The 19,247-nt window shown below is 41.1% G+C and overlaps 1 protein-coding gene across 5 annotated transcripts in view; it reads left to right on the top strand.

Moving 5' to 3' along the window:
* Positions 1–19,247, top strand: part of Rnf38 (ring finger protein 38) — a 104,994-nt gene that overhangs the window by 32,568 nt on the left and 53,179 nt on the right. For 4 of the 5 annotated variants that reach the window (XM_060379844.1, XM_021645974.2, XM_060379845.1 and 1 more), the window contains exon 2: positions 13,367–13,437. The exons of the other annotated variant lie outside the window; for it this stretch is intronic. In XM_060379844.1, the coding sequence (XP_060235827.1) occupies positions 13,367–13,437 (71 nt within the window). The remainder of the gene's footprint in view (positions 1–13,366; positions 13,438–19,247) is intronic. 5 annotated transcript variants of the gene reach the window in all.

Below are 19,247 nucleotides of genomic sequence, written 5' to 3'. Positions count from 1 at the left end.
AACTTAAAGTCTTTTGACTGTGTGTTTTTGTTTGTTTGTTGTTTTGTAAACAGGACACAGTAAAGAGAAGTTATTGACTGATACAGATTTTCATTTGGGAAAATTAAAATGCTCTGAAAATAGCAACTGTTCACATACATTATGAATACAATTAGTAACCCTGTATTATGCATTTTCCGTGATTAAAATGGTAAAGTTGAACCAGAACCAAGCTTATAATCCCAGCAAAGGGAGGCAGAGGCAGGTGGATCGCTGTGAGTTTGAGGCCATCCTGACCTACAAAGCGAGTCTAGGACAGCCAGGGCTACACAGAGGTAAAATTAATGTTATATGGTGTCACAATTTAAAAACAGGGACGTGACAGGAGGATCTCTATGAGTCAACCTGGTCTATATAGAGAGCTTCAGGAGCCAGCGAGCCATCACAAAAAAATAAAAAATAAAAAAATAAAAATTATTACCTGATCGCTTTGGGTTTATTTTTTTATTTGGATTTCTGTTTTTTGTTTTTTTAATGATATCTACTTTCAAAATCAAGCTTAATGATTTTCTGAATTTGTTATGTTATAGTGGATTTCCTTTTATCTTTAATTTTATTGATCTGAGTCTCTAATTTTATTAATCTTTGTCTTTTGATATGTCTAAGGGTTTGTCAATCATACTTTTCAAAGAACTTTTTGTTTCATTGATTCTTTGTGTTATCTTTGTTCCCATTTAATTAATTTCTGCTCTGATCTATTTCTTTTCATCTACTGATTTGGGGTTTGGCTTCATCTTTTTTGAGGGCTCTAAGATGAATCATTATTTATTTGTGCTCTCTCTGGCATTTTTGTTTATGTTTTGTTTTGTTTTGTGAGGCAGGGTTTCTCTGTGTAGTCCTGGCTGTCCTGGAACTCACTTTATAGACCAGACTGGCCTTGAACTCACAGAAATCTGACTCTCTTTGCTGGGATTAAAGACATGTGCTACCTCTCTGGCTTCTTAAGGTAGGCATTTAGAACTAACAGGACTACTTTCATTATATCCCATAGGTTTTGGTCTTCTGAGTTTCTATTTTCATTTGTTTCTGGGAGATTTTAAAATTTCCTTCTTGATTTCTTCAAGGACCTATTTATTATTCAGGAATGTGTTGTTTAATCTCCATGAGTTTGTGTATTTTCTAGGGTTTCTATTGTTGATTTGTAGTCCATTGTGGTGAGATAGACTACTAGGTATTGTTTACTGTATTTGTTGAGTCTTGCTTTGTTTCAGAATATGTGACCTGTCTTGGAGAAAGTTCCATGGGCTGCTGAGAATAATGTGTATTCTGCATAGTTTGGATGGAATGGTCTATAGATGTCTGTTATGCCCACCTGATCTATAGTGTCATTTAATTTGCATGTTTCTGTTTATTTTTTGTTAGGGAGGTCCGTCAGTTGGTTGAGCATTAAAGTCACACTACTGTTGGTCAAGACTTAATCTGGGGGAACTGGAGAGATGGCTTAGAGCTTAAGAACACTCACTGTTCTTCCAAACGTCCTGAGTTTAATTCCCAGCAAACACATGGTGGCTCATAACCATCTATAGTAAGATCTGGTGTGCCAGCAGAATGTTGTATAAATAATAAATAAATCTTTTTTAAAAAGACAGTTAAAAAAGACTTAATTAGGCTTTACATCTAATATTATTTGTTATGAGCTTGAATGCACCTGTGCAGGGGGAGCAACTGTTAGAGTCATAATGTCCTCTGTGTTCCCTTAATTAGTGGGACCTGACCATCCTTTTCTCCCTAGTTGTGATGTAAAGTCTGTTTTCCCTTACTGGAACAGTTAAATACCTAGTTGTTTCCTAGGTCCATTTACTTGGAACTTTTCCCATTCTTATAACCTAAGGTGACAGCTGGCTTTTCCAGTAACATCTGTTTCTTGGAGGCATCAAATAAATGGTTCCTATTTTTTTGATCCAATGTGCTAGTGTTTGCCCCACCCCCCTTTTTCAAAGATTTATTTTTACTTTTAATTGTGTGTAGGTTTGTGTGCATGCTTGCAGGTGCTTGAGGAGACCAGTGGTGTAGGATCCCCTGTCTTTAGGTTGGGAAAGTGAGACCATTAATGCTCAGTCCTTGTTGAAAAGTGTGCATTAATTTCTGCCATTTGTTGATTTGGTAATGTTTGTTAGTTTTTTCTTTTTTTCTCTCTTGCTTAACTATTATCCTGTTGTGGTTTATTTTTTTTTTCTGTGGACTTGTGGATAGTTTTTTGTTGTTGTTGTTCAGTTCAAAAGATTGTTGTTAAGTATTTTCTGATTATGCATTCCTTTAGTATATTTTTATCATGGAAAGTTTTTATTTTTCGTTCAGTTACAACAGACAGCTTTGCTGGGTATAATGGTCTGGGTGGGCAGTTGAGTCACTGCCCAGGCCCTCCTTCTTTTAAAGTTTCAGTTGAATACTCTGCTGTTATCCTGTTAGTTCTTTGTATACTGCACATGGTGTCTCTTGCTCTGTCAGGATGCCGTCTTTGTGTATTTAGTGTTCTAATTGTAACAAGGGACAATTCCTTTCTGCTCTGTCTCTTGGTGTCCTAAACAAATCATATCTGATTGGCATCTCTTTTTCCAAGTTTGAGAAATTTTCTGTTGATTTTTTTGTTTGTTTGTTTGTTTGTTTTTGTTTTTCAGACAGGGTTTCTCTGTGTAGCCTTGGCTGTCCTGGAACTCACTCTGTAGACTAGGGATGGCCCGGAGCTAAGAGATCCGCCTGCCTCTGCCTCTTGAGTGCTGGGATTAGAGGTGTGGTTACCACTGCCTGGCCAGTCCTTACTTTGACATTTATTTTCATTTTGCATGTATTATTTTGGTGGGGACACCACAGTGCTTGTCTGGAGGTGAGAGGACAACTTGTGGTCTGTTCTTTCCTACGGTGGGGCTGGGGCTGGAACTTGGGTCGTCAGGCTTGGAGGCACATAACCCACCCTATGAGCCATAGTTTGAGATGATGCTAACATTTCAGGTTAGTGAAAAGGACCAATAGCATTTTGGGGGGAAGGGTGGAATTTTTTTGGGATTCAGATTTTACTTATGCTTTTGCTTTTAAACTCCCCTCCCCCCCAATCTAAAAAGTAGCTGTAGTATTTCTAAAGCCAGGGTGAACTTGATGTTTTAATCTGGGATATATAGATAACAGTGGCTTGAGCAAGAATCTCTAAACTAGAGGTTCTGTAAGTTCCCAGTGGCTGTTTGCTGAAGGGTTGTATTACAAAGTAGCCTGCTTACGGTCTCTTGTCAGCCCTTTCTTGCTCACTGAAGAGCTAGTGAGTCAGCAGTCTCCTCAGCCTTCTGTTAGCACTAGTCCCTAGGCGTTCCTCTCTCTCACCTTCTTTGGTGGGCTGGCTCATCTTGACCATGGCTGTTGTCTTCTGCAGCATCCCTTCTCTCTGCTGTTTTATTGTGTCTTCTTATTTGTATGTCAAGCCTGCAGTGACACATTGACAGTCTCGTTTGCAGATGTTTTATTTGGCCATTAAGTATTTTGAAAATGTTCATGGTAGTTGCTAATAATAAAATACAATTTCTATTAAAATTTTCATGTATCTTGGGAAAATGACCTGACTGTAATGGTGTCAGTGGCCAGGGAGACAGGGACACATGCTTGCTTGGCTTCATCAGTGTGTTTCACTTATTTGATGACGAGAGTATGTTTGTCTGTGTACATTTTGGTGCATACCTGTGTCCTCTGGGTCATAGCCAATAGGTTCTGATCTACGATCCTTTCTCTCCACTTACTCTTCTTGAACACCTGTCTCATTAGTCACAGAAACCAGGTGAGGAGTCTGTTGCTTTTAATAGAGACAGACTGGTGCCAGAGTATGACCCTGAATGCTGGATTCTCCTGCCTTAGTCTCCTTAGTGTTGGGATTACAAGTGCGTGGCACTGTGGGGCTAGTTGCTTTTATAGGATTTTTTTCTTTCAGTTTAGTGAAAGAATTTTAGTCTGACTTTCAGTGTTGAGTTCCTTCTGTCATTCTTTTTGTTGTTTTCTGGTTTATCTGTCTTGAAATAGTTTTGTAGCAGTATATGCTGATTAAGACAATTTGCATGTAGTGATCCCTAATTGTTTTTTGAGTCTTAATATGTCTTCAGAACTAAGTCGTTGTTGTATTTTGTGTGTAAATGATAGAGACAGAATTGCTTTGTTTTCCTTTTCTTTGTGAACATTTACGTCATTGGTGTTTCCTCACACTTGGGGCTCTTTTACCATTGCTCTCACATCTTCCAGGAGGTTTGTGCTGTGTCACCCATCACCCCTTGTTGTTATCATTCACTAAAGCACGGATATTTTTCTTGTCCTGTGCCTTCCTGGTCATCAGGGGTTATACCACCAGGCTCATCTTTGTCCTCCAAACACCCACCCAACTGTACTGCTGTTCACTCTTTTGCCTGTGGATAGTCCATTAATAGTCTACTCTCTCGCAGCTTGAAATCTGCTTGGATTTAACAAACATATTAAGTAAAAACAGCCAAAACTTAAATTACAGCATTAGCAGGCCTCCTTAGAAGGCCATATTTGAAATGGCTAATCGGGGGTTAGGCTGTTCTGGGTGTAGACACTCCTTTCTTCTAGCCGTACTCCCTTAGCCTTCTTTGATTAGGGTGAAGTGACTAATGGGGAATTCGGGTTAGGCACTAACCAGGGCCTCTCAGTCGCTGTCCTTGGGAGTCAGCTGCTTGTAGCCTATCCTCTAAGTGCCAGGTTTTTCTAGGAACTTGTGTGTGAGTGTTGTTTCCAAACGTGACTGACATTAGATGGTGAATTGGCTCACTTCTGCAGTGAGATGTTAGGACATCATTCTTACAGTGCATTTAACTTTCATTTCAAATATGGTATTTAATAAAGTTGGCAGTTTGTTCACTATCTATATGATGGGTTTTTAGGGTCATAGTCTGTCCACTTGCCTGCCTGCCTGCCTTTCTTCCTTCCTTCTTGATTTCTTGATTTCTCTCTTTTTTCCTTTCTTTCATTTCTTTTTAGATAGGCTCTTGCTATGTAGCCCTGGCTGGTTCAAACTTGATGTATAAACCAGGCCAGTCTCAAACTCCTACCTCTGGACAGGTCTCTGTGAGTTCTTGTCTATATATATAGCAAGTTCCAGCCCAACCAGGGCTACTTAGTGATGCCTTGTCCCACAACATTTTCAGTAGTTAAGAAAGCCACCGTGCCACCACACCTGGCCTTTTGGCCAAGTTTCTAGTTCTAGATATAGGTAGTTGTTATGGATGAAGAAGTATGTGGTGAAATAACATGAGATGAGACATAGTTTGGAAATTAATCTGAGGTGAGGTAATTGGTACTGAAAAAAATTGATAGAGTAATTTAGTAACCTTGAACAGGCAAAATGCCTTAAATGAAATGATTTATTGTACATTTTACATATCAGCTGATTTTCATGGAAATCTTGGCTGTGTTAGTTGATAGATAGTTGAGGTCACAATAGATGTCTTCCAGGCTGGGCAAAGATTTTATAACCTCAGCAGTGCCTGACAGATGCTTTTTCTACCGAGCCTTCCCATGTCCCTCTGCAGTCAGGTCCTTGGGGTAATAGATGGGTGTCCATCACAGAACTATATCTCTAGCTGTCAGGTCCTTGGGGTAATAGATGGGTGTCCATCACAGAACTATATCTCTAGCTCTCTTTGTTCTTTTCTTCTACTACTTTTTCCCTCCTCTAGCCACTATGGCATTGGCTGACAGAAACAAAACTCTCTGCTATGGGGTTTTCAAGGCAGTCAGACCATGAGGTACTGAAGGGGGGAAAATCCTCAATAGGAAGGTTAAATTGCTATCTTAGGTTGCATATGTGTAATTATATAATTAGTATTTAAGGTTGTATAATTTCACCTTCACTATATAAGTAATAATCTTTGTCATCTCTCTTTGTCTCTGTTTTTCTGGCTGTGGCTGTGGCTGTGGCTGCACCATGGCTTGGGTGTGGAGGACAACCTTGAGAATCCTCACCTTCCCTCTTGTTTGAGGCAGGGTCTTTCTGTTGCTTTAGCACTTGCTGCACACACCAGGCCAGCTGGCATCAAGCTTCCATGATAGTCTCCTGTCATCAGGCCGGGATCTCCTCCATCCTTCTTTGGTAATTACACAAGTCTAGCATATACTTACAGAAAATGAAAATAATTCAAAAGCTTGTTGATGTTCCATATTATTTTCAAGGGATACTTACTTCGAATAGTTTGTATTTTTCCCCCCGAGACAGGGTTTGTCTCTGTAGCCCTGGGTGTCCACTCTGTATACCAGGCTGGCCTCAAACTCAGAGATCCACTTGTTTCTGCTGGGGTTAAAGGCATCTGCCCCCACCACCTAGCTTGTATTTTTAATTTTAAGTTTTGTTTTGTTTTGTTTTTTCCTGAGACAGGGTCTCTCTGTGTAGTCTTGGCTGTCTGGAACTTGCTGTCTAGACTGGGCTGGCCTCAAACTTACAGAGATCCTCCTGTCTCCGTATCCCAGGTGCTAGGATTAAAAGGACACCCAGCTTGATTGTTTTTATAAATAAGAAGTTAGTATATTTATTGTTTTGAAGTTTGCTTTTTATTTTTTTAACTTGTATATTTTGATGGCTCTTCCACATCAGTAGCTTTCAGGAGAGCTGTAAATAGTACATAGGAAGGAGCAGAATTATACTCAACCTCTCCTCCTCCTCTTCTTCCCCTCAACCCCCCCCCCCCCCCCATTTAATTTCAGCTCCTCAGGGGGAAAAAAATCCCCAGTAAAAAACCTGTGTCTGTTTGTTACCGGAGGGGCTTGTCTCAAGGGGAAAGGCCAAGTGTGACAAACAAGCCACATATGTGGCTTTGCATGTGTACATGGTGTGAGCACTGGCACCCCCCCCCCCAGTAACAGTTCTACCGTTTCTGTGCTAGACATTGCTAAATTCTTAACTCATGCAAACTCTGCGACAGTCTGTGCTACAGGAACATACCTTTTGTAGGTGTGTCATACTGCTTGTGTTGCCATGCCTGTGTTACTAAACTCTCAGAGGGGCTCTGTGACTTCCATAGAAGCTGATCATGTTACTCTCATTTTCCAGTGATAGGCAAAAGATTTGTAGAGTGACTTTCCTGTGATTACACAGTCTGCAAACTGCTAACCCGCATTTTGATAGGGTTGTACTCCAGGAAAAACTGAAAATACCCTTCTGTATTTTACTGGGATTATAAAATGATTCTGTCACTTTGGGAAACTGTTAGTTCCTTATAAGATTCCATAGAGGTGCCATATGACCTTGTTTTACTGTGGCAACATGTTTTGAGGACAGCTGTGTTCCTCTCATTTGTAAACTCTATTTTATTTGGGGTGTTTAGACCTCTACCTCCCTTCCACCAGCCCTTTAACCCTAAGACAGACAGAAGAGAAGGTTATCAGGGAGAGGGGTCACAGATCTCTTTACTTTTCCCAGCTGTTTAAGGGGCAATACCAATCTCCATCCAGCAAACAGTCTCCTCTGTCTATCCCATCCAAGCCATTGGCCACGAAGCATCTCTCCCATATCTCTCCAAACTGCTGCCCTTCCTCTTTCTGGCTCCTATATTTATGTCCCTCAGAGTTGTAGACTTCGCCCCTCTCCCTGCTGCACAAGGCAGGCCATTACCAGCAGGCAAAGACCACACCCCACTGGAGGCAATTATCAGTGGTGGACAAACTAGCCCAAAGTAAAATCCCATACGTGGGATTAAAACAAAAACATATTTACATAACATAACTGAGCTTTTAAAGAAACCAAAACTTCCACTACAGAACTGTATCAACTGGGTACTACCAGTAGGTCAAGAAAGATGAGTGTTCAGAATTGACCACCGAGTTTTGCATTCACAGTCTTTTTGAACATGACAGATAATGTCCACTCTGTGTTTCTTTTTCCTTTTTTTTTTTTTTTTTAAAGAGACAAAGTTTCTCTGTGTAACAGCTCTGGCTGTCCTAGAACTAGCTTTGTAGGCCAGGTTGGCCTCAAACTCACACACCCTAACCCTGCCTCTTCCTCCTGAGGGCTGGGATTACAGGCCACTGTGCCCAGCTTGTTTTTGTGTTCCTACTGTGGTCCTATGGATAGAAAGTCCCAGCTGACATTGACACTGGCTCTGTGACTTCTCTGTTTTACTCTCATTGTTTCAGCTTTGACCTCTTTGTGTTATCTAAGTTTTGCAAAATTATGTACCATACCTTGATTTTTGTTCTTCTGCTCTCTCTTCCCTGGGTTTTATACACTTTTTTAAAGTCCTGGGGTGGGGGGGTTGTCAAACCAGCCTTCATGACTGGTGGGCAAGTACTTTAGTATTGAGCTGCAGCCCCAGTCTCCTTCACACACCTGCTTACTCTTTACAAAATACTACCTGCCTTTTCCCTTGCTAAACTTCTGATCCAGATTGTTCCTGTGGTCCCAGCATCTCCTGTTTGCTAAAATGGGATTTTCTGTATTTGTACCTTTGGCTCCTTTGGTAATTATGTGAAACATATAGGCTCCTCTCTAAGAAAATATTCTTTTTAAAATCATTTAGGACCTGGGAAGATTGCCCAGAGGGTTATGAATGTTTTCTCTGTAGGCATGAGGACCTGTGTTTGAATCCCTAGCACCTGCATAAAGAGTCAAGCATGGAGGCCCAACACTTGGTGGGGGTGGGGGGTAAGAGACAAATGGCTCCTGAGATTTTTGTGGCCAGCCAGAGTAGCAGAAAATGAGAGTTTTGGTTCAGCAGGAGACCCACACTTACGGCAGTCATGTGAGCAGTGATAGAGTAAGATGCCTGGTATCCTGCTGTGGCCTCTACATGGGCACATGCGCCTGTATATTTGTGTGTATTCACCAAATACAAACAAAGTAAAGAAATCAGTGTGTGTGTGTGTGGTGTTTGGAGGTCAGAGAGGTTTATTGTTCTCTACCAACCTTATTTTTGAGACAGAATCTTTCATTGATCTGGGGCTCAGCATTTCTGCTACAATAGCCAGGCAGCCTCCCAGGGTCCATCTGTTTTTGTTTCCCCAGTGCTAGGGTTACAGATAATAGCTTTTTGTGGATGATGGGGATCTGAACTTGGATTTTCATGTTTGTACAGCAAGCACTTTACCCACTGAGCCTTCTCCCAGCCTTCATAGAATTTTCACTTGTTCACAGTGAATTAGGGTTTTTTTGTTTTGTTTTGTTTTTTGTAGTGTGTAAGGTTTGTCCGGGTTTGCATGTAACTGTCTGCTTGCTTGTTTCATTGCTGTGGATCCAACCCACAGCTTCACACATGCTAAGCAAATGCTTTAGCACTTAGCTGTAGCCTCAGCCCTGATTTCATTTCATTTTTAGGAGATAGGGTCCTACTAACTTGCCCAAGGTGGCCACATACTCCTGGGCACAAATGACCGTCTCACACCAGTGTCTGAAGTAGCTAGGCCTAAAGGAATGCATTTGGCTTGTTTGTTTATTCGTGTTTGATTGAGCTGTGTAGCCCAGGCTGGCCTTTACCTTTCTATCAGTGTGTGTTTGCTATTGCAGGCATGGCTACATATGTAGTTAGGAGGGCAATCTTAGGGGTCAGCCCTGAGATTGGGCCTGTTGTTCCTCTGTATAAACCACCAGGCTGGCTGGCTCATGAGCTTCTGGGATTCTCCTGTCTCTGCATCCCATCACCCTATAGGACTGCTGAGAATAAGATGCTGGTGTTTCATATCTGCTGTATGTGGGTACTGGGGATTTTAACTCAGCTCCTATGCTTGCCTACTAAACCGCTTCCCCAGCTCTGACCTTTACGTTTCGAGATACTTCTGTCTTAACCTCATAACTACTGAATTATTTCAGATGTTGCCTCCAGTCTAGTGTCATTTATTTTAATCCTCTCTTTTAGAAGAGCTTTTCTGAGTCAGTTGTTTGGAGTGTTCATTCTCACCAGGGCTGGGGAAGCTGGGGCATTACGGCCTCAGCCACAGTCATGAGACTGGGCTTTTCCACAAGGAGCTCCAGCTATGTTTGATCTTCCTGTCAGAGGACTGCTCATAACGTGTCAGTTCTTACAGTTCTTTTTGCCAGTCCAACAGTCTCTAGTAAGCACCGAGTTATAGCAATATGACTTAATAGTATACTTTTATTTACATTTATTGGTGTGGGTGCATGAGAGTGTTGGTATGTGTGGGGTCGGAGGACAGCTTGCAGGGTTTTCTTTTCTTTTCCATTTTGTGGTTGCCTGACTTAAGATTGTCAAGCAGCAAGTAGTTTTACTCTGCACCATCTCATCAGCCCAATTTTACTTATTTTTATTCTTAGTCTTAAAAGTGGGATAGTTTTCTTATTTTTATTTTTGAGACAGGGTATCATTTTGGTTAGCCTGGAGCTCAATGTATAGGTCAGGCTGGTCTTGAACTCACAGAGGTCCACCTGCTTCTGCCTCACAAGTGCTGGGAATAAAGGTGTGTGTCATCATACACAATTGTCTTTTTATTCCAGTGCTATCTTTTAAATGTATAATAAATGCCATAAAAATGAATTGGGAGATTATTATACTATGTAGATTAGGAAGCTCTTGTGCATTTGAGAAGTTAACAGGTCAATCTGTTAAGGTATCTTTTTTTCTTTTTTTTTTTTTCCGAAACAGGAATTTTTTGTGTAGCCTTGGCTATCCTGGACTCACTTTGTCCTCGAATTCACAGTGATCCGCCTGCCTCTGCCTCCCTGAGTGCTAGAACTAAAAGTATCTGCCACCACGTCCAGCTTAAGGTATTTTTCTTTATCCTTTATAGTTTAAAAGTATTTTTAAAAATAATTTTGTCTTGTGTTATTTTGCATGTGTGGGGGTTTGGGTGTGTATATGGAAGTGAGAAGACAAGCTCTTGTTTTTGAGACAGAGTCCCTTCACCTGTAAGCCAGGCTTGCTGACCTACAAGCTTCTGGAGATTCTTTTCTCTCTGCCTCCCATCTCCCCAAAGGGCACAGTGGGATTGCAGACGCCTTTGCTACTGTGTCAGGCTTCTGGTTTGTGTGTATGCCCCGGGGAGTCAAACGTGTACAGCACACACTTCACCACCAAATGCCCTAGCCTGCTGTCTTCATTTGACTTCCCTCTCACAGTTTGAATTTGTAGAAACATTACCTTTATTTTTAATAAAGGAACAAAAAGACTATGTGATGGGTCTAGGGCTAGTCTAGCTAGGAAAATGTAGTTCAATGGTAGAATGCTTGCCTGCATGCATTAGGCCCTTGGTTCAGTCCCCAGCACTGGGAAAATTATCAAACCAGGATCTTCCACAGGGAGGATTAGGAGAGACAAGCCTAATTACAAGGTGGCTCAGAGTTGTGGCTCCCTAGAAAGTAGTTACTGTATTTCTCATCCTGATACAGTTTTTACCTGGGTAAATTTCTTTCAAAAACATAGTTACCAAGTATAGTTGGCATGCTTTCTTGATCGCTAAGCTTTTCTGAAAGTCGTATTCTCAAATGTTAGGAGAAAGGCTTTTAAAGGCTTTTATTATTCTCTAGTCCAGAGTCATGTGTGTTAACTTTTACTTTTTCTTTTGAGACAGGGCCCACAAGTAGCTCAGGCTGGCCTTGAACTCCTGATCTTGCCCCCACCTCCCAAGTGCTAGGATTACAGGCATGCACCACCATGTCCAGTTTATATGTGCCAACTTTTCATTTATGGCTTTATGTTTATATCAACTTTTCAGAAGACTGGGACAGGGTGTGTGCTACAGATATGGCTCAGTGCTGGAGCACTTGGCCTAGAATGCATGAGGCCCCAGCAATAAAAGCACACTCTCCCTAACACCCCACATTCACACACACAGGTTTTGTTTTTGTTTTGTTTAGTTTTTTCCTGCTGATTTAGAATTCTGTGTTTAGACTAGATTGGCCTCCTCATACTTGTAATCTTCTTGTCACTACTATTTTTTTTTCTTGGAGATTACATATTAAAAACAACAACAGAAATGATAATTTTCCCCTAAAATTTGCTTGCTTGCTTCCTTCCTTCCTTCCTTTTCCTTTTCCTTTTTTTCTTCCTTTCTTTGACAGAGTCTCACTATGTAGCCTTTGCTATCCAGGAACTATTTATGCTGGCCTCAAATTCATAGGGATCCGTTTGCCTCTGCCTCCCAAATGTTGGGATTAAAGGCATTGCCACCACATCTGGCTTCATTTTTTAAATATTATAAAGAGCTTTTAATTACTGTTTTGTGTATGATGTGAAGTAGTAACCAAAAACTTTAGGAAAAAACCCAGGTAATTAGGACTTGCACAGTGGTATATTCCTATAGCCAACGCACTCTGGGGCAGAGAGGATGAGTGCAAGTTAAAGGTGAGCCTTGGTACCATAGAGAGACAGTCACAGATAAGCCCACAGTAATCTGTGCTAGTTATGTTCATGTTTAAATTAACAAAAATATTTGATAGTTTTGTTTGGTTTTCTTTTTTTGTTTTGTTTTGAGACAGGGTCTCATCATATAACTTCTTTGGTCTAGAACTCTGTAGACCAGACTGGCCTCAAATGCACAGAGATCCGTCTGCCTCCGCCTGCCATTTGCTAGGATTAAAGGTGTGTGACACCATGCTTAACAATACTTGATATTTTATTTGACGTAGATTTTTGTTTTGTTTTGTTTTGTTGAGACAGGGTTTCTCTGTGTAACCTTGGCTGTCCTGGGCTTGCTTTGTAGACCAGGCTAGCCTCGAACTCACAGAGATTCACCTGCTTCTGCCTCTGAATGCTGGGATTGCAGGTGTGTGCCACCACATCTGGCTTTGACATAGATTTTAAAAAGAAACTTTTACTGTCCTTTGTCCATTGTCTTTAAACTCTTGATCTTTCTTCTTTGCCTCCATAGTGCATATGCCATCAGTGCCTGGGTAAATTGTATTTATGTGTTGTAGGGTCAGCCTGACAGTATATGTACACTGAACAGAAATGTAAGACTTGGCCTTCCTGGAGGATGCTTTTAGGGCTTACTTGGAAAGTAGCCCACTTGCTGTGCTTCAGTGTGATGAGTCAGATTTGAATAACCAGGCTTCAGTTTCAGATATGCGTTTCCACTATTTGCAAATCAGTGTCTGTGCTTTTCTTCTCTGAAGAAACTCCAGATTGGGCCTACAGATTGTCTGACAGCCTGAGCTTGGTCCCTAGATAGAAGGATAGATAGGAGAAAGCAGAGCCAATTCCTTCAAGTTGTTGTCTGACCTCCATGCACTCATGTGCATGCACATGGAACTTTTGAAAATCCACAAATAATGTTGTTGTGCTACTTTACAAGCTTGTTTGAGGATTAGATGGGATAATGGACCTAAGTCTCTTTAATTGCTAAAGCAGTTTAATGTAAGGGATTACTGCTGCTTAACTCTCCTTCCTTTTTCTCGTAGGTAGTGTTGGTGCTTCTTTTCAGTGCCAGTCCATCCATCACGACCACATTTGTCATGATGACAGTGACAAGGTGAGGTCCTTGTTGATGTCTGCCACCGTGAAAATGCATGCCACCCTTACTGTACTGCTGGATTTACCTCTAACTCTGGACCTAGAGCCCCTGGGGGAGACTTGAGGGTCTAATGCTGAGTCGCAGAGTACGGAGGGTCTCACTGGTGTGTATCAGGTTATTGGACTGCTCTAGAGAACCTAAAGCTTAATGCTCAGAAGTGACCTGGTCTCCTACCCAGTCCTCCAGGTCCCCATTATATCTCTGTCCTGCTTCTTTCTCTGCACAGTCTGGACACGAGGCTTATTTAATACGTGAACATGTGCTCCCTGAACAGTTAGCAGTCTATGTGCTTCTAGTTGGAAATATCCCAGACAGTCCATACTTGTTTCTCTTATAGTTGATATTGTGTTGTCATCATTTCCCTCTTTTTATATGTGATGGTGTTTGATGGTGTGTGTGTGTGTGTGTACGTACACAGGCATCTGTGTGCCGCCGTGAATGTTGTGTGAAGGTCGGAGGAAACCTGGGTGTTGGTCTTCACTGTGCACCTTATTTGAAGCAGGATTTCTTGTTGGCCACTGTGTGTGCCCCATGGTCATCTCAGCTTCCCATCTTGCTGTAAGAAAGCTTAGGTTGGAGACACATGTCTCAGTCCCAGCTTTTTGAACTCTGGCTCTCACACTTCAGCACAAGTGCTTTAGCCACGGAGGTATCTCCTCGACCCTCACATTGTTTTCTTGATCAGGGTCTAATGCCTGGAACTTGCAGGAGTCTCCTCATCCTCTCAAGCACATGAACCATGTGTGCCCTCTGCATCTGCTTTCATTTTGTGATTTATCTTTGTTTTATTATTATTATTTATTATTATTTACTTTGTTTCCAAAGCCTAAACTAAACCTTGGTCATTTTTTGTGTTTCTGTGAAGTGCGTAGATTGTTTCTCAGAGTGGAATGAGCAGATTTTCTTTACTATGCACTTATAACTTATTCTGTTGATTTGAGCCAGAAAATAGTATTTATTTGGTAGCTATGTTTCTAGGCATTTAGGGAATATATCAGGATACAAGAAGGATAGAAATCCCTGTTTTTCATGAATTTACTGTATAACTGGGGAAAACAGACAATAAAAAATAAATGTCAATTACATACTAGATAAAAGAAAATATAGGGCTAAATGTGATAGCACAGCTTTTAATCCCAGTACTTGATATGTAGAGGCAGGCCGGTGCATCTCTGTGAATTTGAGACTAGCCTGTTTTACATAGCAAGTTTCAGGCCAGCCAGGGCTACATAGTGGGATCTTGTCTCAATTAAAAAAGGAGTTGATCATGGTAAATAGGATGATGTCCACCAATAGGTGGATGATACAAGTGGCAGCTTTATGATTTTATTTTAGTATTTTAATTTATTGTTATGGGGGGGGTCCTCATTTGCCAAACCATGTGTGTGAAGGTCAGAATGCAATTTTATGGAGTTGTTCTATCCTTCTACCTTTACATGAGTTCCAGGGATCAGGCCTATGTGGCAAGTGCCATTATCTGCTCTGCTATCGTACTTACTCTTCTCTGCCTTCATCTTATCTCATTCCATCTCATTTCTCTGGTCTCATCTTCCATGTTTGAGACAAGGACTCAATTACCCCAGTGCTGTGTGACAAAACTTTTTCTGATATGAAACACACACGTTTACTCATTCCAGTTGGGAACCCATGGCAGACAAAAGTACAGATACCAACAAGATTCAACTTGGCATACCAGTGAGTATTTTGGGGTAACTTACAGGACTGTGGCTGAGGGGTTACGTATAAGAGCAGAAATGACACAAAGACAGCTGCATCACCAAAGACCAGTCTAGCATGGATGACACTTAGAAAGCTGGGAATCTGGAACAGGCCACAGCAGGCAGTTCATAAGGATGGATGGAGTCCTTCTAGGTCCCTCAGGTTGCAGCTGGTCTGGTGTCTGCTTCTCCCAGGCAGCTAGTCTAGTCTCAGAGTCCTCTGCAGCTCAGCTTCCTTCCACCTATGGGGCACTCTGACAGGGATGTGTTAGCAGACCCCACATTCTCCTTCAGCCAGATTAGGCACAAACCACACTCAAACAGAGATCCTTTCTTAAGCTGGGAAGAAAAGTTAACTTGGCAGAAAAACAGCAGCAAATAACCTTGTAGGTATAACTTTTTTTAAGAATTTTTATTTATTATATATATAATGTTTTGCCTGCATGCTAGAAGAAGGCACCAGATCTCATTTTAGATGGTTTAAGCCACCATGTGATTGCTGGGAATTGAACTCAGGACCTTTGGAGAGTACCCATTGTTCTTAACCTCTGAGCTATCTCTCCAGCCCCCTGCAGGTATAACTTTTAAGAAGAGAAAAAGGGGAGGTCTGTGTTAGAATGGGCTAGGATGCAGTGGTGAGCATGTGGCGTCTGAGCATGTTAATTAGGAGAACCAAAGGGGGCTTTTGGGGGTGGAGTGCAGTTTCTAAGACAAGGTTTCTCTGTGTGTAGCCCTGGCTGTCCTTGAACTCACAGATATCCACCTGGCCTGCATATTTATACACAGACTTGTATCTATTACAGTTTTTAAGGGAAGATTGTTAATGGTATGATTCTTTGACTTTTTCAAACATCCTCACCGTTATTTTATCCTCTTCTCTTTCTTTTGTATTTATCTCCCTCTCCCTTCCCTCATTAGGCCTCTCTCCGTTTTTCCCATCTCTGACCAGATAGATCACTTATATCTTGCTGTTCCCCTCTCTGTTGCTCCCATATTCTTCTCAGGCAGTTGTCCCTTTTTTACTTTTCTAGTTTCTGCATTTACTCCAGGATGTGTACCCAAATCTGATGATTTGGAGCTAGGCGCTCCAGATGAAACAGAACATTCAGTTTGTCTTTCTGCCTTTGAATTGCCTCATCTATATGAGCTTTTCTAGTTCATCCATTTACCTGCAGAGTTCATGATTTCCCTTTTCTTTACAGCAGAGTAGTAGCCCATAGTGTTTATGTACACATTTTTATCACCTATTCGTCGGTAGAAGGACTTCAGGTTGTTTCCATTTCCTAGTTATTGTGAACAGATCAGCAGTGAACATGGCTGAGCAAGTATCTGTGGAGCCAAATGGCAAGTCCTGTGGGCATGTGCCAAGGAGTGGTGTAGCTGGTATAGTCATGTAGCAAATTTATTTTTAATTTTATGAGAATTCTCTATCCTGATTCCAGTTTATGTGAGTGAGGGTTCCCTTTTTCACGCATACCCTTTAGTATTTGTTGTCAGTTGTTGATCTTTGCCATTCAGACTCTAGAATGATGAAATCTCTTATTTTCATTTGCATTTTACTAATTGCTGATGATGGTGAAATTTTTTTTTGAGATATTTCTTAGTTTTTTTTTCTTTTGAGAACCAATGTTCTCAAAGGTACTTAATATAATACGTAAATGTAGCTATTCTTTTGTTTATTCAAAACAGTACAATGTGTGAACTCATTAAATAAACTGGTTCATATAGTCAATCTTAGCTACTAATACCTTTAATATTTTTATTTCCTCTTTCCTTCCTCTTGTTCTCCTTCCTCTCCCTACCTCTAAAAAAAAAAAAAAAGAAAAGAAAAGAAATCAGGTTAAATGAACTCATTATGTGTTTGGGAATGGCAGTGAACCCATCTGTCTCCCAAGCACCTTGATCCCCCCCCCCGTTGTATGTTTAGGTTTTTTACTATGATTTATGACTGTTGGTTGCCAAATATAACAGGACTTTCTTGGTCTCAAATTATGATACTGATACCTTTTATTAATTACTAAAGCTTGGCCTTAGCTTAGCTTGTTCCCCAAATAGCTCTTAACCCCTTTATATTAATCTATGTTATGCCACATGGCTTGTTACCTTTCCTCAGTCTTTCAGTCTTAGCACCCTGTTTCTTCCTTCCTGTCTGGCCGGTGAATCTTAGCATTGCTTTCTTTTCTGGAATTCCTATCTGTGCCTCCCTTACTTGCCTTTGCTATAGGCAGTTCAGGTCTTTATTAAACTAATAAGGAGGTGTTGAAGGAAGTGTTTACAAAATATGATGCAGCAAAAGAATAACAATACCAAAGATTGACCTATATTCAGCTCTCTCCTGGCATAAAAATCAGCATTTGAATATACGGTCTTTACACAGTGTACAAAAAGATCACCGCAGCAGTGCCTTTTCTGGTTCTGCCCCTTCTATTTTTAAAAACCCTGCTACTTGTCTAACACGCCAGGAAAACAGGATCTGTGTAACCGAGTGTGGTTTGGCAGAAACCAGAGGTGGGATTGGTCAGGATTTAGTGCATGTATTCGTGTTTATAGTAAGTTCTTGAGTTAGAACAGTAATAGTAGATTTGTTGGCTGCAGGGTTTAGCATTTACTTACTGTCCCTTCTCCTGGGAACCAAGGACATGTCTCCAGAACACGGTCTAAGAATTATGGCCCTGCCTTGCTCTCATCCCTCATTCACAAGACCGTACAAATCTCTCCACAAAGCACTAACATAGAACTGTTATCTAGATTCTGCTTGCCTCATGCTTTACACTTAAAGCTTAGAGTTGCACCGTACTTTTCTTCACTCTTCTCTGTCTTGTTTACCTGCCTCTCTGGGAGCATCCCCTCGTCTCACCAGTACAAATTCTACATAGTTTGAGCACCACTTGCTGAGTCCAGCACAGCTTGCTTTACAAACCTGACTGGGGGTGACCAGAGAACGAAGAACAGACAGACACAAAGACACTGGTGGGCAGTGTGTGAGCAGGAGAGATACCAACTATCCAACAACCAGACACTTTAGTGCTTTTGTTAAATACAACACAGAGGAAGGGTCTGGTTATTCTCAGTAGGAGGTCACTGCAGGGAGCAGTCTTAGGTTGCAGTCATGTAGACTCAGAGGAAGCTGCAGCTGATGGTTTTTAACATGCTGGTGGATTATTCCTAAATACAGGCATTTGGACCACAGGAAAGCTTTGCCAGCCCTTGAGTCTCACCTGGGGAAGGCTTTGCCATTCCCATGGTTCTGAGTCCTTGATGTGGCTGTCAGCCATACACATTCATGCAGTTTTATCTGCATTCACTTAGAGCTTCGACCCCTCCTTGCACAGTCACTCAGGGTTCCCTCTGCTTTCTACATCATCTTGGCAGATAACATTTTTTGTTGCTAATTAGCACAGCCTCAGAAATGTCTTTAATGTGGCTTGGCTTTTAAGGTACACATGGCCAAAACAGCCTAATAGTGAGAAAACTTATTTGGGTTAGATGGTATCTAAAGTTCATACTAAATGTAAAGTTCTAAAAGGAAGCAACTGATGGTACCTAGACTGTGAGGCTACTAATAGACTGAAGAATACTAGTTAAGGAACACCAATTATAACACTTAAAGAAAACTGTTTTAGGGGCAGCTTCTTAGGGATGTGTGTTGGTCATGTATCTTGAAGTCACTTGATTATACCTTAACAAAGAACTTTTCATTAGCTTAAAATAAAAAAATCAATTTGAAAACTTCAAGCAGTGTTTATCCATTTAAAAAAGCAGTTAGATGTAGGGTAGATCCTTTGTCTGAAATGATTAGGAATGGAAATGTTTCAGATTTTAGAGTGTTTTCACAGATTTCCTCCTTGAGCATAGTTAATCTGAAATTAGAAACACTTTAAACTTTGTTTACCTTTTATTTTCTTTAGAGTGTGTATGCTCCAGGCATCTTTGCTAAGTAAGCAAATTTTCTGCCAGCTCTTAAACTTTTTGAGTACATCAAAAAGTTTCTGGTTAGGCGTGGGGAGATGGTTCAGTGGGTGAAAGTATTTTCTACAGAAGCCTGAGAAC

The sequence above is a fragment of the Meriones unguiculatus genome, chromosome 3 (assembly GCF_030254825.1).
Source record: "Meriones unguiculatus strain TT.TT164.6M chromosome 3, Bangor_MerUng_6.1, whole genome shotgun sequence".
NCBI classification, from domain to species: Eukaryota; Metazoa; Chordata; class Mammalia; order Rodentia; family Muridae; genus Meriones; species Meriones unguiculatus.
This window is presented reverse-complemented; position numbering and strand designations above follow the sequence as displayed.